The sequence below is a fragment of the Helicoverpa zea genome, chromosome 5 (assembly GCF_022581195.2).
Source record: "Helicoverpa zea isolate HzStark_Cry1AcR chromosome 5, ilHelZeax1.1, whole genome shotgun sequence".
Classification (NCBI taxonomy): Eukaryota; Metazoa; Arthropoda; class Insecta; order Lepidoptera; family Noctuidae; genus Helicoverpa; species Helicoverpa zea.
In genome coordinates this window covers 7,436,979-7,453,498 of record NC_061456.1, presented here as the reverse complement: position 1 = coordinate 7,453,498, position 16,520 = coordinate 7,436,979, and the positions used below count along the sequence as shown (strand labels likewise).

At 38.1% G+C, this 16,520-nt stretch overlaps 2 protein-coding genes across 4 annotated transcripts in view; one reads left to right on the top strand and one right to left on the bottom strand.

Annotated features, from left to right (window-relative positions):
- Positions 1-12,345, top strand: part of LOC124630245 (polyamine-transporting ATPase 13A3-like) — a 23,941-nt gene extending 11,596 nt beyond the window's left edge. For 2 of the 3 annotated variants that reach the window (XM_047164026.1, XM_047164025.1), the window contains exons 10-20: positions 2,595-2,732; positions 2,971-3,084; positions 3,164-3,437; positions 3,821-3,948; positions 4,173-4,296; positions 4,744-4,905; positions 5,243-5,397; positions 6,189-6,412; positions 6,781-6,929; positions 7,293-7,480; positions 8,269-10,320. In XM_047164026.1, coding sequence (XP_047019982.1) covers positions 2,595-2,732; positions 2,971-3,084; positions 3,164-3,437; positions 3,821-3,948; positions 4,173-4,296; positions 4,744-4,905; positions 5,243-5,397; positions 6,189-6,412; positions 6,781-6,929; positions 7,293-7,480; positions 8,269-8,400 — 1,788 coding nt within the window. In that variant the 3' untranslated portion in view covers positions 8,401-10,320. Of the gene's footprint in view, positions 1-2,594; positions 2,733-2,970; positions 3,085-3,163; positions 3,438-3,820; positions 3,949-4,172; positions 4,297-4,743; positions 4,906-5,242; positions 5,398-6,188; positions 6,413-6,780; positions 6,930-7,292; positions 7,481-8,268; positions 10,321-10,429 lie in introns of those variants that run through there. The other variant, XR_006984407.1, reaches the window with a different exon arrangement.
- On the bottom strand, positions 10,899-16,520 carry LOC124630246 (sodium channel protein Nach-like). Its single transcript, XM_047164027.1, has 11 exons — positions 15,990-16,520; positions 15,731-15,828; positions 15,520-15,622; positions 15,249-15,426; positions 15,016-15,161; positions 14,834-14,939; positions 14,434-14,710; positions 14,203-14,341; positions 13,194-13,297; positions 12,785-12,968; positions 10,899-12,522 (listed from the first exon to the last, which is right to left on the bottom strand). The coding sequence occupies exons 1-11, from the start codon at positions 16,178-16,180 to the stop codon at positions 12,402-12,404; spliced, it is 1,647 nt and encodes a 548-aa protein (XP_047019983.1). The 5' UTR covers positions 16,181-16,520; the 3' UTR covers positions 10,899-12,401.

Genomic DNA, 16,520 nt, shown 5'->3' with positions numbered 1-16,520 from the left:
CGTAATCTGTCTTCATCTTATTTATTTGATTTCATTAGAATTATGTGAGATATCTAAGCCCAAGACCGCTTACAGTTAATTTAGAGACAGAAAATAGGACAGGGACATCTGTTTAGTTTGCTGACTATACCAGTACTTCCCTCGAACGGAAGAAAGAATTTCCTCTTCTGTCAATGGGAAATGAGTTCTCATCGTTATTTGACCTACTATTTCTGTAGGTGCGATGCATCATATCCTCAAATGTTTACATGGAAACTGCAATGATTAGATTTCATATACTTAGTTGAAAAAACAATGGTGATGTCATAGTTTCCCATAACACATTACTAATGTCTATACTCGGAAATGATCTAGTAAAACATTTCACATTGATATGACTTTTATCTGATGTGTGCTGCGTTTGTGATAGATAACATTGGGCCAAATACATACACCTAGTGTAATCTCAAGTGTCTTGTGTACTTGATACTGATACATATTTTTGTTTTAAAACTACTTTTTGTAGTTTCGCCGCCCACCGGAACTACTACGATCTGAGATAAAAAATATACAAGGTTGTTCCCTGACATCGTATTTATTTTTCTTGACAATCTTTAAAATCGGTGAACCTTACCGAAAAGACACCTCATATTTTGTTGTGTCCTATAAATGACTTCTAAACAGACGCAGACCAGAAATCTCCTCATATTTTGTAGACAAAACAAATGAATAATGTAAAAGTATAGCAAATATTTATTAATAGATCTTGCATTGATAAGAAGTAATATATGTGCAGGTGCGCAACAAACTTGATTTTGTTTCGTACTGAATTTGTAATGTTATTTCTAAATATATAAAACTCAAAGGTGACTGACTGACTGACTGACTGACATAGTGATCTATCAACGCACAGCTGAAACCACTGGACGGATCGGGCTGAAATTTGGCATGCAGGTAGATGTTATGACGTAGGCATCCGCTAAGAAAGGATTTTGATCAATTCTACCCCCAAGGGGATAAAATAGGGGATGAAAGTTTGTATGAAACTTTGTCAGTTTTAAACCGATCGGACTGAGACTTTGCATGCATAAAGCTACTATGGCGTAGGCAACCCTTAAGAAAGGATTTTGATAAATTCCATCCCTAAGGGGATAAAATAGGGGATGAAATTTTGTATACATCTTCTTAGATTTTATGAAGAAGTCCTGATGACGAATCAGAATTTTATGATGACGTTCGCTTAAATACGATTTTGATTAATTCAACCCCCATTCAACCCCCACGGGTGATAAAATAAGGGATGATGAACGCTGTGCATTTTCGTCTCATTTCTGAATCGCGGTGTTAAGATTCTCCGCCAGTTAATTACCTTCGAACTGAACTGTAGGTAATCTGTTTGTTTGGGTGCTAAACTATTGCTAACTATGGAGGAAAACTACTTGGGCTATTGTGATGGGATGTTAGTGGATGACAATGTATTTGGTACATGTAAAAACGGCAGGTGGAGACTCGCCACCTCACTTACTGGGCCCCCGGGAACCAGTCACTGAATAGCAACAAGAGGGCAACAGGGACATGAGCGGCTGAAGGGTGAGGATCCCTCGGCGGACTTTAAACGCAGATTACGCGCTCCCTGTACTTACCCTCCGAGCAGGGCTACTAATCCTGCTCTAGCACTCCACTCCACTCTGGACGGCCAAGCCAAGCCAGAGGCGTGAGACCTACCCCCGTCATGGTTCACTCTGACCGGCCGGAGATGGGGGACAGTATACTCTCCCTGGAGAACTCAGTATATATAGCCCCGCGGGGTCGCTACTCCCCGTCATCAGCCTTAGATGTCCTGCGGTGCCTATATCTCATTATTATTGTCGTTATTATGTCAAGAGCCTTTGTCCCAATTATGTTAGGGTCGACTTCCAGTCACGATGCAACTGAGTACCAGTGTTTTACAAGGAGCGACTGCTTATCTGACCTCCACAACCCGGTTACCCGCTCAACCCAACACCCCTTGGTAAGACTTACTGGCTTCTGACTACCCATAACGACTGCCAAGAATGTTCAATGACAGCCGGAACCTACAGTTTAACATCCCCTCCAAATAACGGTCATTGGTATCCAAAAAATACGTAGAAAGTACATACGAACTTAAAAAAGTTGCATTGGCAGGTACTTGCCAGACCTGGAATCAAAGACCCACGCTCATACTTGAGAGATTGGTTCTCTACCCACTAAACCACCACGACTTCCACTAAGTCACCACGACTTTGTCATCTATTTAATGGTTTTTTACGTAATAATACGTGTAATATTTTTGCCACACACAACTTAAATGCCGACTAATTAGAATTACTACTTTTATCCCTATGGTCACGTCTATTGCGGTTCAGTTCTCAGCATTTTGTTTAGTCTGCTGTGCTTTTGCCGTTAAAGTACCAAAATTAAATATATGGAACGTTTCTAATGGTTATGCGTATTCCGGTGTTTTCAAGTCAACGGGCCCTTAAAATTCAATATCAGAGATCTTTGATTTTGTTGACCCCGTAGTCGCTGGCATAAGGGACAGGATCCGCGTACGAAGTCGCGGGCAGAAGCTAGTTTATTATATATTTCTCTAGATACTTGAAGAACCGGGCCCGGAAAACACACGGTATGACAACTTGACACCAGCTATCGTGAAGCCCGTCACTGGCAACAATGAAGCTCTGCAGAATTTGGAAGACTATGATCCCTTCACCATGGAGATTCCATATGAGGTAATTATTTAAAACAAAAAAATATTCTATATTTAAATATTATGTTAAAGTTTGGCGAGCTCGTTAATGACACTTCCATGGGGAGTGGAGTGCTTGGTCACTTGTGCTCGGTATGGTGTCTGACAGGACTGTCAGTGGTGGGGAAACGTTACACAAAACACACCCTCGTAGACCATGCGAGTGTCACTAACGAAAATGACAGAGTTATTTGTAATGAAAAAAATCTCTATGATTCTAGATCGGTTTGCTTCGACGGTTCCACTTCTCATCAGCGCAACAATCAATGGGTGTTATTGCTCGAGTGCTTGGACAGCCTCAAATGGTTTATTTCGTAAAGGGAGCACCTGAAAAGGTAAACAACATAGCTAACAAAATACTTGAGAGAAAAAACAGACTTATACAATATTTTCATGTACATGTATTTTTTCTAGGTCGCTGGTATGTGCAATCCAGATACTCTACCAGAGAATTTCAGCTCAATCCTCAACGAGTATACCTCAAACGGTTTCCGAGTAATCGGTCTTGCCCACAAGAAGCTCGATCGTAAAATGAAATGGGTCGACGCACAAAGAGTCAAGAGAACTAGTCTTGAGTGCGATATGGCTTTCCTAGGCTTTCTAGTCATGCAAAATAGCCTGAAACCAGAGACGACCCAAGTCATACGCGAGCTACATGATGCTTCTATGAGACTGATTATGGTCACAGGTTTGTATATTCGATTTTAATATTATTTCAAGCCAATCACAAAAATATTACAATATTATGAAATAATTATCTTTCATTATCGTTGATACATCATCCAGTTTATCTCCATTCTTATGTTTCGTATCATACGAATCCTTTAGTTTCTAGATAATCAATTTGAGGAACGACTGTCTCTCTGACCTCCTCAATCCATTTACAAGGTCAACACTTCTTGGAAAGACTTTCTGGCTTCTGAATTCCCATAATCTACGCCAAAGATGTACACGACAGACGAAAAATATTTGACAAGATATGAGGAGGTTGTTATCACATTGACGATTACTCTTAGCCGCAAGCTACTTTAGGAATTTTTTTGTGATGATTTTCTTTTATTTATTTTTTAGGGGATAACATAATGACTGCAATGTCGGTGGCACGAGGCTGTTGCATGGTGCAACCACATGAAAAGCTATTACTGATCACCGCAGGACAGCCACAGACTAACGACACCCGCCCTCCGCTCATTATGGAGGTTAGTTTTTATTACAGGGAAATTTTTGTATAATATTTATTAAATACTATTTTTATTTTGACTAAGGATTGTAATTGTGTCTTTGGAACATCATATAATTAACATGCATAACAAGAACATTTTCGTCACTATATATAAGGGCTAATAATCTTGAAAAGTGTCCATATTTTTCATGTCAAATTAATGTTAATGTAGCCATTAACTTAATCTATTCATCGTTTCAGGTGGTTGGTGACGGCGGGCCTCCTAAATTGCCATTAGATGCATATGTGTTAGCTTTGGAGGGCAAAACATGGGCTGTGATACGTACCCATTATCCTGAACTAATGCCGGTCGTATTAACTAAAGGTAAGTAATAAAATAATAGTTCATTTAATATTATATGTGTGTGTTTCAATATTTAAGAACCTCGTCTACTCTTTTCCACTTAAAAACGGATCCCTTTCAGACGGCCTGCTAATAAGACATACTCGTATCTATCTTTAACTCTCCAAGCCTTGTCCATTCTACGATTTATGATAATACATCTTCCCAACTGACAACAACACTTTTAAATGTCTGCTGAACATTTTGTCAAAAAATGTCAGATTATGACGTTGAAATAAGGTCCGTTTTACAGCCACACTTTTTTTAGACAAGTGTCCAACAGATGTTCTTTTGTAGTAAGGCTGTATATTTCTAAATCTAGTGTTCGCTCCAAACTTTTTGTCGTACCGGAACATGCTAGTCGCTTTGCAGAAAACGAATTTTTGGTATTGCTAGGTGGGAGATAATGAAATAACTCTGTTTTTCTAGGCATGGTATTCGGTCGCTTCGGTCCTGACCAGAAGACGCAGCTGGTGACGGCACTGCAGGGCGAAGACCTGGTGGTGGGCATGTGCGGTGACGGCGCCAATGATTGCGGCGCTTTGAAGGCCGCGCATGTCGGGATATCGCTCTCCGAGGCTGATGCTTCAGGTTATTATTATAAGCTGAAAATATATAATATATGTAACTATTGCTTAAAGAAAAAATATGGAGTTAAAATCTAACTTTTTTTAATGTGTGTTGACAAAGTATTGTAGATGATATCGTAATTGTAAATGTTTCTGCAGAATCGACTATCCCATTCTTATGGAAGTGATAAAACAATGAAATCTGGTTTTCGATTGTTTTTGTCCGTGCGTCTCCTAAAATAAACACAAACTGAATATTCCTTTGCTAGTTAAGGTATTAATATGCAGTCGCAAAGACGATTTGTAGGACATTTGGTTAAAAAATATTGGTGTAATTTTATTTACATTTTTTATTTCAGTTGCGGCCCCATTCACATCTCAAGAGCAGAATATCAAGTGCGTGAAGCTGCTCGCTCTCGAAGGACGCTGTGCGCTGAGCACCTCATTCGCAATATTCAAATACATGGCTCTATATTCGCTCATCCAGTTTTTCTCGATTCTCATCCTGTACAATGTAAGTGGTATTTATTTTATTTATTTATCCATTTAATTCAGGCATCAAGGCTCATATCAATATATACTATACTAATGGCGTCCACTGCCGATTTCGGCCACGGCGGCTGTTCTCATTTAAGGAGATCACCCAGCTGCGCTATACTATATATGTATTAAATCTTAAAAATACTTTAAATATGTAACTGTGTATATAACACATATTCTGAAAACTAAAACTAATGTACACGAAGTGTCGGCGTCACGTTTCACATTTCGGGATTGACATACACATTACATTACTGCATTTTAGTCGTGTGCAACTATAAATAACTGGATAAAAGTGATTTATAACAGGAGGGATATAAGGACTACTTACACTTGACATATTTACTATCTCTGTAACTGGTGTGTACGTCAAGGAGAACAAAATGACTAGCGTCGTAGATGTCATAATGCAAAATCTAAGAAAGTAGCGGACTAACGTTCGGGCGAGCCCGGGTTGAGGAACGTTACTAGCTCCGCCCTCATACTCCTTGTTTAGAACCCACCATTTTACATTATCCATTTTACAAAATAAAACCACCAATCAATCAAGACCGATCTTTGACAACTCGTTAGAAACGAACGAAGGTTCATGACCTACCTTTTTTAAGGCATCTCCGCTCATTTTTCCTTCCACCATATGAAACACTCGTACTCAACTGAATCTGGCTAGACTGGAAGCCGACCCCAACATAGTTGGGAAAAGGCTCGGGAGATGATGATGATATAAGTATACACCAAGAACTAATAATGACAATTCCCTTCCAGTTCTACTCAATCCTCGGCAACAACCAGTTCCTATACATCGACCTGGTACTAACAACCCTGCTGGCTCTATCCCTGGGCCGCGCGTCTCCGGGCCCGCTGCTGACGCGGCAGTCTCCGCCCGTGTCGCTGGTGGCACTGTCCAGTATACTGCCGCTCGTCATACAGGTGTCCTTGGTGCTGTTGATGCAGATAGCTTCGATATATTTGCTGTATGCTCAGCCTTGGTGAGTAAAAAAAAGGGACCATACTTTTGCTGTTTTTAGGTTTGTCTGTTTGCAAAAAAACAATCGATAAAAACAAAGTTTCCTTACAGTGGATTTCTGTAACATAATTCTAACGTTAACTCCATCTACATTATGACAATTTTTAATATCTTATCTCAAAACAACGAATAGATAGGTTAAAGAAATCCAGTTAATCAGTTGGAATTTAATTTTAAAAGACTTTCTTTCATATTTCTTTATTACAAGAACTTTTTTAAAACTTTAAATAAAGGACCAAAAATTTTCTTTTTCATATTCAATCATCAAGTAAACCTACACTTCAGTAAAATATCAATATTTTTTTACCAATAATTTATGTACTCTTTCAGGTTCAAACCGGTTGAAGGCGGTCCAGACGTAGAACAAGTGCTATGTTGGGAGAACACGGTCCTCTTCATAATAACGGCATTCCAGTATTTAATCATGGCTTGCGTTTACGCTAAAGGCTGGCCTTTCAGACAACCATTCTGCACTAATTGTAAGTAATCTGTTAATTTTTATCGACATAGAAAAGTTTTTTTTTAATGAGATTTTTTGTTTGTCTTCCTGAATACACTAGGTACACTACACTATCTTACCTTATATGGGTTAATACACGAGGTATTTCCTTGCGTTTCATTCGCAGTTCAACTTTATTGGAATATTTTATGCACTTAGATAAAATGTAGCTAATTGTCGTTTCCAAGTCTTCCCATCAATCTTCAGACTAATTTTATAATGTATACTTAGGTCGACCATCTTTCCGAAATCATATTTCATTAAAAATTCTGATTATGTTACTAATTTTGTTCTCTTGCGATTTTTTAAGTCATATAATTCAAAATTTTCATTATCTTTCCAGATTACATGATGATAACCCTGGTAACCCAGTCCATCTTCGTGACCGTACTGCTGCTATGTCCATGGCATTGGCTGGCAGAATTCATGGAAGTGGAACCCATGGCTTCAGCTGACTCCGAACAGACCATGTTCCGTATATACCTGCTGCTCATACCCGCGTTGCATCTTATACTGGCTATAGCTGTTGAGGTAAGTCGAAATGTTATAGGAAATATAGTTCGGCCATTCAGAGAATGCGTTCCTGACACGTCGCGATTGAACTGACGACGTAACTTTGCAATGGCGTTGCAGTTACGATAAAAATATTTTTGCTGGTTGTTTACCGTTTTAACAATTGAGGAGCATTAAAACAACATTATTATATCAATAATCAATGAATGTTATTACGTCGTCAGTTCAATCGCGACGTGTCAGGAACGCATTCTCTGAATGGCCGAACTAAATTATAGTAAATATTAAAAACTAATTCCATTTATACTCTAAGTAAAAAAAATATGATTCCATTTAAATATTTTAGCTAAGGCATTAAAACTATACAGTATTTCAATAATTGCTGTCTATGCGGTTTCGTCATTATTGTTGTAGAATTATTTCACGGCCTCAAAAAAAAAGCCGTAGTTTGTAATAACGTATACTTCGTCAGTGTCTCTTTGTCTTAATGAATTAAGCAGTTTTACCATGAAATGTGAGAATAAATGAAATTACGGTAAAAAGAAAACAAAATCGCATATTTATGTATTACTAGCTTCTGCCCGCGGCTTCGTTCGCGTAGTGTGTTGATAAAAAGTATCCTATGTACATTCTACCATCAAGAATATGTGTACAAAGTTGCATGATGATCGGTTACGTATTTTATCGTGAAAGCGTAGCAAACAAACGGACTTTCGCATTTGTAATATTAGTAGGTTAATATCATTATGTATTACGCAATAGTGAATCATCGATATATGTATAGTGACATAAAACCTACCCCGCAGGCGACGCTATCGGACTCGGACAAGTTCTCCCGGCTGGGCCGAGCCATGCGGCGGCGCTGCGACAAGCAGGCGGCCGGCGACGCCGCCAGCCCGCTGTGGCCCGAGCCCCACGACCACGTGCAGCTCTGCTGACTGACTCAACAACACATACTGACACAACTCTTCATTTAAATCTATTCTATGACCTTTATAGCCCAAGTTCACTCACAACATAAACGCCAGTTTTCTCAAAACAACTATAAATTTAACCTGAAAATTCAAAGTAAATAGTTGTTTAAAAAAACTGACGCTTATGTTGTCAGTATAAGACAGTTGTCTGTCTGATATTTGGTATACGAAAGGTTGAGGACCAAGTTCACCGACAACGTAACTTGAAGTTTGAATTTGCAAGTATAGACTACCAAACCAGTGTACGAGGGTCCAACCGTTTTCGAATCAAAACATACGTACCAAAAAATACATACAGAGGAATTAAGAACTTTGTTTTGGAAGTTGGTTGAAAAGTAGGTAACATAAATATCCTTTAGATGAGATACGAATAGTCGATGAACTTGGACCTGAATATTTCATCTCGCTCGTCCTTCGTGCCGCCGGGACTGTCCCGCCCTATAGTTACCTTGAACTCCGTAGTGATAGCCGAGGTGCTACCGAACGATCAGTTCGAGCTACCTCCCCTTTGTGTTACTAATTACTTAATAAAAAAATATTTATTTTTATCAGTCGGCGAAAATCTTAATTATTTTCGTTTAGTTGGCTGTTACTTAATTTTAAGTCCGAATCTAGTAAAATTATACTATTGCCGTTAATTTTGGCGCTGGCGCTTTGTATATCTGTCGATATGCAGTTAGGGTTGAGCTAGACTTGCAAGTATGTAAAATAACTTCATGATTTCATAAGCATAAATGTTTTATGCGTTGCACCCTACGCACAGTGGTCGTCATCCATTCAGAGGTAAAGAGTACACTTTACCCAGTACGACACAAATATTTGGTACGAGACATTTCGTCTGGACAAAAGCATATCAACACTTGCAAGTATTAGTTCAACCCTAACTGTATATCTGGTCATCTTATTCCTTGTCGAAACAGCAATATACAGTCTTTTGCGTTGTGATAACGCACGATGTATTTTCCACTCTGAATAGGATTGACTCGACATCTGCTGTGATAAACGAACTCTGAAACTTCTAGCGCTCAATATCATTCACGTATCATTGTAGCATTTCTGTACTATTTTGTTTTAAATGTAGTTATTATACCAATTACAGTACTTTACTCTTAAGGCTGTATTAAAGTCATCAATTTATCTACTTAATTAAATTGCTGATATTACATAAGTTACTTAATTTATGTAATTCCGTGTATTCATCGAGTCTGTCAAGTATGATGTTTGTAAAAAAGTGAGAAGGCGTTATCGGAATAGGCAATCTCATCAACTCAATCGAGTATAAAAAAAACTTAAACACTTGTACGCACTTGATAAGAATAAGACGAAGAACATGATAATTTAAATAAATTACCAAATATATTTGGTTACGCTTAATGGTATGAAAAAGGTAACTACTTAAGCGGGTGTAGTTCGTTAAGATTCAACACTCGAATAACTTTACGTTCCGCCTTAATATTGCCCCTTAACCATGGAGGATAAATATGATTATGTTTGCACAAAGATATTATACTGCAAACTTATCTTTCATCTCAAAAACATGTTACTTAAACGATTAACATAGGTAATAATCGAATTTACTATTGTTTATAAAAGGGCCATTACAGAGTTCTTAAACAATACTTTTGATGCCTACCACTCGCGCTGCCAATTGTTTAATATAGTGCCAAAACTTGACAGACTCTTGTAAAATCCTTGTAATGTCACCTGTTATGTATTACAATATTTACCTGCAACAGTACAAAACTTGTTAGCTGGTGTGTAAACTATAAAAACGAACACTGACATACATTGCAGACGTTTAAGGTCTCTGCACACAGCGGGCGCGGCGCGGCGGGACGGGACGGCGACGCGACACAATGTACTAGATCGTCGCGTCGCGTCGCGTCGAGCGGGACGGCTCTGTGTGGCGGCCTCCGTAATACTTAGTACATTACAACTGCTCAGTGTCGCGTCGCCGTCCCGTCCCGCCACGCCACGCCGGCTGTGTGCAGAGACGTTTATCATCACATACACACTACCACCTCTCATCATCTTCATAGAATCATCTCCTAGTGCAAATATCTTTAATTCTTTTAAACAAAGGTTGTCACAAAAAAGAAACATTGGAAAACAAATGAGTTTCCCCTAGCTTTTCTTTTTTATTTCATAGAAATATTTTACAGAAATCAATTTATTAGCAAATGTTAGTCCTATAAAATGAAATCATGGATTTAGGAATATAAGTTGAATCCTACTTATTTTATTATTGTAAATATAGATAAAATTATGAATTGAAATTACGTATGTTTGGGTATGCGCGATTAGTTTAAGATAAATGATTTGTGATTTTGCATTTCGCCCGTAATTCCCATACTAATAGAGTTTACTCAGGCTTTATTTATTTCATTTTACTATAATGTAACTCAACTCCTACAGATTATCAGTCCTTGATGACTATCTGAATACCAAATAAAACAATCATAAATGTTTTTTGCTGTATTGTATTATTATCGTAAAATATATTTAAAAGGTGCACAAATTGTGACAAAAAAGTTATTTTATTTTACGGTGCTACTTAAATTATTTTTCAATTTAATTTAACACTATTATAATAGCGGTTAATAACATCAAATTATTTAATACCCACCTCTTAGAACCCCGAAAGATATTATATAATTACTTATTTTCTTATATTTAACACATTACAATAATGTAATTAAGATTACTAGTAATAGTTGTGCGTAAACCACAATGAGACATGTTTTAAGAAGTTATGTTACACCGTGTGGCACAGTTTACACTCGCATCCTTGTTCTACGGAGCTCCTCCTCGTCTACCTTATTATAATATACGTATTATTAAACATAACATATTTGTAGAGTGCAATTTTATTGCATTAATCATTGGTATTGTCAAGTAATGTAAGATACAAACCAGTGAGCGAGCAGCATTCCGATTTGTGTACTGTTCAAACCAAAGGATCGTCTTAAACTGTTTAAATGTTTTAACGTAATGTTCCATGACTGCGTCTTACACCTTTGTTAATAGTAAAAATATGATGCAGCACAATTTTATTATTGTATGTGTGTAGGTTAATCATATTATAAACTTTTCATTCAGACAGCGATACCGCAATTCACATTCTCTGAACGTTCTAGAAGTATTACATTATATAATGTTATATACTAAGTCGTAGAAATAGTCCCTTTTCATTGTGGGTTTGAAAGGTATTATGATGAAGCCAAAGTTGCTAGGATTCGTTGAAAGAAATAGTTTGGAAATGGCATTGTAGGTAAATAAACTTTTTTGGTAATAGAATTTGCAATTTTTATGTGTCTATGTTATATGTAATCAAGATACAATAAGTAGATATGTAAGTTAAAAATCTGTGAACTTCATTTGGACGTTGCGATAAAAATACAATCAGCATTATTAAGTAATATCTAATGTTCAGAAACGATGCAAGAGTATTATGATTCAATCATTCGGCGATTACCGCCCAATGAGTGAAACGTGTGAGTAATAGATTGCCGAGGCAATTTATTAATGCAATATTAGTAATATTTATGTTTGATTAGTCAGAAATTTCATTCCTTGTTTTTAGTACTTAGACGTTTGGTGCTGCGTATGATTTAGTACCTTTTGTTCATAGATAAAAACGTAAAAATTAAATATGTATAGAATACACAGATCACTCGAAATGTTTCGGAACTTATATTTTTTTGTAAACTTGTTATTTATTGAACTGCATTATTGTGGTCGTTTTTTTAGACTTTACTGCATGTATGTTTATATTTCTCGAATTTTGGAACTTGTTGACTGTTTTTGTGTCCAATTGTCACAATAATGTAGTTCGATATAAATTTTACTAATTGCGACATTAGAATGGATGTATGACCAAAAATATTGGAATAAATATTAACTGAAATATATTATCGTTTCATTTCTTGCATGAGCTTATACCTAGCACAAATACTAATAACTATTTATGGTAAGTAGGTGGGATATGCAGGAGGTGGTGAGTACTCTGGCGGCGGTGCTTTCTTAGCTCGCACCATTATCGGACGAGCGGGCCGTGCGCTGCGCGGGAGTGGAGGCTGCTTCCACCTACAAACAAAAGATAGGTACCTCAAACAAAACATTTTCTACATAGTTTATGTAGATACTAAAGAGGATCTAGAAGCCTTAGAAACTTAAATAATTCGGAAACCAGGACGTGAAACTTGCAGTTCAGGTGCAAATTAGCCACAACTGTCGTCACCTAGAAACGTCCACTCTCGGACAAAGGCCTCCCCAACTATGCGGGTATTTGGCCATACCGCTTTGGGCATGCGTGTTGGTTGGTGTGTATAATATTCAAAACACTAACCAAGGCACAAGACTCAGATCGTGAGGAGGTTTAGGCTTAGCGAGTCTCTCCGCTCGCTCCTGACGCAACACGTCTCCGTCCCGCGCCGCTGCGCACCACGCTCGCAGTGTGAAGTAGTATATTAGCTCCACACCTGATAGTAATGAGAACCCTAGAAACAGGCCCGCGATGCCTCCAAAAGACACTGAAATATGAAGAAAATCTTTTAGCCCTGTGTATGCTGCAACTTTTAACTTGATGGGTAGTCGCTTAGATAATGGCTTTGGGTACTTAGTTTACAAAGAAAACAATATTTTGCAGCAGGAAAAGCAATAAAAAAGCGGTCGAAGAAAACCACAAACGGGAATTCGAGTCTAAGTAATGACAAAAATAGGGAAATCCATACAAATTAAAGCTAAGTTTGACTCACCCAACAAGTCGACCCAACCGAAGAGCACCTCCCGTTTGTAACGGACCATTGGCCATGACACGAACTCTGTTTCCAATAGTGTATTGTCGTCACTTCGTGTTGCACTGTGAATTAATTACCTTATTTGTTAGCTTTCTTCCGTCTTGTGGGCGAAAATAGGTACCCCGCATCTGGTAACAAATCTCATAACAAGTAGCCTGCCTGTGTATCTGTTTCAAAGGTGTATCTGTTTCACCAATGTCATCTCAACAAAGTTGTCCGTTTTTTTTTTTGTGAAAGTGTAACAAAACAGACATTTTGGCCATGCCCTTATTGCCTAGTCAAGCCTTATGTATACCCACAGGGCAGGGGAAAGTCGTCGGAGAATCCTATGTAGAATTCTCTTGACACTGCATCACATGGTCAGTCAGTTATTTACGCAGTAATTTAAACGCCTGCTATTGTCATACAATGCGTCACTGCTCCCATCGTCTGCGTCATAATGACGTTATTAGTTAAAAGGGGCTATGGAAACGTTGGTATTAATTAGGTAACAACTACGTAAGCTCAGGGCCGCGATTCTCCTAATTTTACTTAAGCGTCATACGATTCACGTTCGACTCGATTCGACTGAGATCCGATCCCGACTCGATTACGATTGAAGTGTATGTGGCATTCCGCTATTTTTTCTTTGAAATAAATGTTTTTATCCTTTTCTGTCATTCAATAATGAATCATTTTGTCTGCAAATGATTTACGATTGCAAAATGATTGCACAGCAAACTACCGTATGGACCAAAATCACCAAAATAGCAGACCAATCGCACACCAATCAAATGTCAATCGAATGCGATTGGTCTTTTATTAGTAGCAGAATGCCCGATATGGTTAAAACTGCTATTGCGATTCGATTTCTACTCGATTTTGACATTATTAACTTAGGAGAATCGGGCCCCAGTATGCTCCACAATTCATAAGTAGTAGATAAATGAGCTGCTCAAGTTACACATAGTACTAATGCAAAACTCACTCGACATCGGTAAGTTTTTCGACTTCGTACACAGTGTGTGAGCAGCCAAGCTCACAGTTGCAGCGAGAAACATCTGTTATTGCAGCTGCGTGCGTTGCTATACAGCCTAACTCACGAAGTGTGCATTGTTTGTAACCTTCTGTAACAAACAAAAGTTGACATAAATTTATACAGGTACCAAAATATCCTACGTATATTAGGTAGGTACCTATAAGAATTGGTGTAACTTACTCAAAGTCGGATAAAAATGTGGCACACATTTGCAGAACGACCGACTCCTTTGCATGCGACATTGCCTCATGCAAGCTGAATAAGTATAAATGTTAGATGTCTCCAAACGCACTTCATCAGCGAACACGCATCGTCTCTGACGAATAGATAGCTGCCGAGCATCCTCTGTGGTATACGTATGTTTTACAGAAAACGATACTTTCTCCACTCGATGGTCCCAAGTATGTTGAGGACTTTGCTCTAGACCTGCCATTTCTTCAGTAGAATGAATAAATACCTGCAACACCAAATAACACCTAAGTTAATTATAGGTAGTTGCGATGTCTAAATAAAATTAATTAGGAAATAATAGAACATAAAAAAGCGTCAAAGTAGAAGAAAAAACTGAAGGACTACGAACATCAAATGTGGTGTTTTTACGGTCTGTGTTAAACATGAAAGACCATTTAGCGTCAGTCTCATGGATGAATGCTTCATTGAACAGCTCGGTTTGAGACTGTGATTGCCTGAAAAATGTAAATAAACAGTAAAGTTCGGAACAAGTAGGTCGGTTTATAATTAGAAATTGTGAACTCATCATACCATGGCCAAACTTTTTCGGCATGTTTAGAGTTGAAAGCGTAACAGAATCCCATTTCAGTGAAAACGGGCATTAGCACATCGCAACACTCTTCAGAGTCACCCTTCCACTCACAGTCGTAAAACAATGTCTCACAATGGCGGACTATCTGAAATAGAAGTCATGTGGTATTTCGAATAACCAGTGGTACCTAAATGTAGGTATCTATTGCATTTCATCCAACAACATTACATACTTCAAAAACTGCATCTTTGGGATTTTTCGCCGGCGCAGGTTCATCGCCTTCGCTTTTTCCAATAAGAGTAGTATCCGATATGAATTCAGAGGCGCGTTCTTCTATAGACCGATATGTAAGGGTAGCCAACCATCGCAGCATTTCACCAGCTTTAGCTGGCGGTTCCGAACCCCATATACTACAAATAGGTAAGGTAAAATATGTAGTAGGTAGGTACTGTTGCATGTGGCTTGTTATTAAATTGATCCAGTTATATATTATATTTACCTACCTTTCTATGTAGTTATCTAATAATTCATCATCGACAGGGTCTAGGTCACATATTGTCACTGCCGGGAACGGAACATCCCAATTGTGAAAGTCCGTATCCAAACCTGTATTTATAATTGTTAATAGGTACTCTTAATTATTTGATGCAACTGTACGAATGTTGTGAATTGGAAGGAGTTTCCAACACAAAATGCAGTTCAAAAATATCTTACCCGTAATAGTGGGGTTCGTTTGGAACTTTTCCCATAAGCTAACAATTATTATGCAAGTTGTCACTGCACCGACGGCCGTAAAACTGAACCACATAAACCTGCAATCAAACCTCCATAAATTCTCCTATGCTTTAGTACACACAAGAACACTCCACAATGTCTCATCCATTACCTATACAGGTAGGTAACAATAACAATCAGTTTCAATGTGTCAAATAGCTAAAATTGCTAATAATGCTGTTTTCAAAGTCATACTAACTTTTCGCAAAACGGTCTGTCCTTTTCAGCAATGTATCGAACACCGTGTAAAGTTGAATTGTTGAAGAACTCCGTCGTCTGATGACGTAGACTTGCAGCCAACAACGATAGACCACTAACATCTGAAGCCGACCGGTTCTTTTTAGAACCTGAATTTTCATTTTTAAAGTTGTATTCAGGATACACTTTCATGTCCTATCACATGTTCACGTGAAATGCTGGATTTGTGTACATACAAGATCGGCAATGAACTGAATCACGCAACAACGATAACATCTAAGTTATCGATTGCCATTGCGTGATGCTTTGATAGAATATGGTACCTCGTAGTATGGCCCGAGTTGGTTGGCTTCAATTACTATCCTACTGACTCAGTTCCACCCACAACTTATTGTTCATATGAGTCATTATTATTAATTGAGGCTCCCTTAAATTTTGGAGCAATGGAAACTTTCATCTGCCCGCGGCATTGCCTGAGTTGTGTATAGGTACCTACCACTATAACCTACCACTTGCGTCCACATGTAGCTCA

Bases quoted from the DNA above. Each gene is read 5' to 3' on its own strand.
- LOC124630246 (XM_047164027.1), bottom strand. From the start codon at position 16,180: ATGAAAGTGTATCCTGAATACAACTTTAAAAATGAAAATTCAGGTTCT. The intron at 15,623-15,730 runs GTAAGATATTTT...TTATAAATACAG, and splicing joins AACGAACCCCACTATTACGG to GTTTGGATACGGACTTTCAC. The intron at 14,711-14,833 runs GTTCGTAGTCCT...TTGGTGTTGCAG, and splicing joins GTAAAAACACCACATTTGAT to GTATTTATTCATTCTACTGA.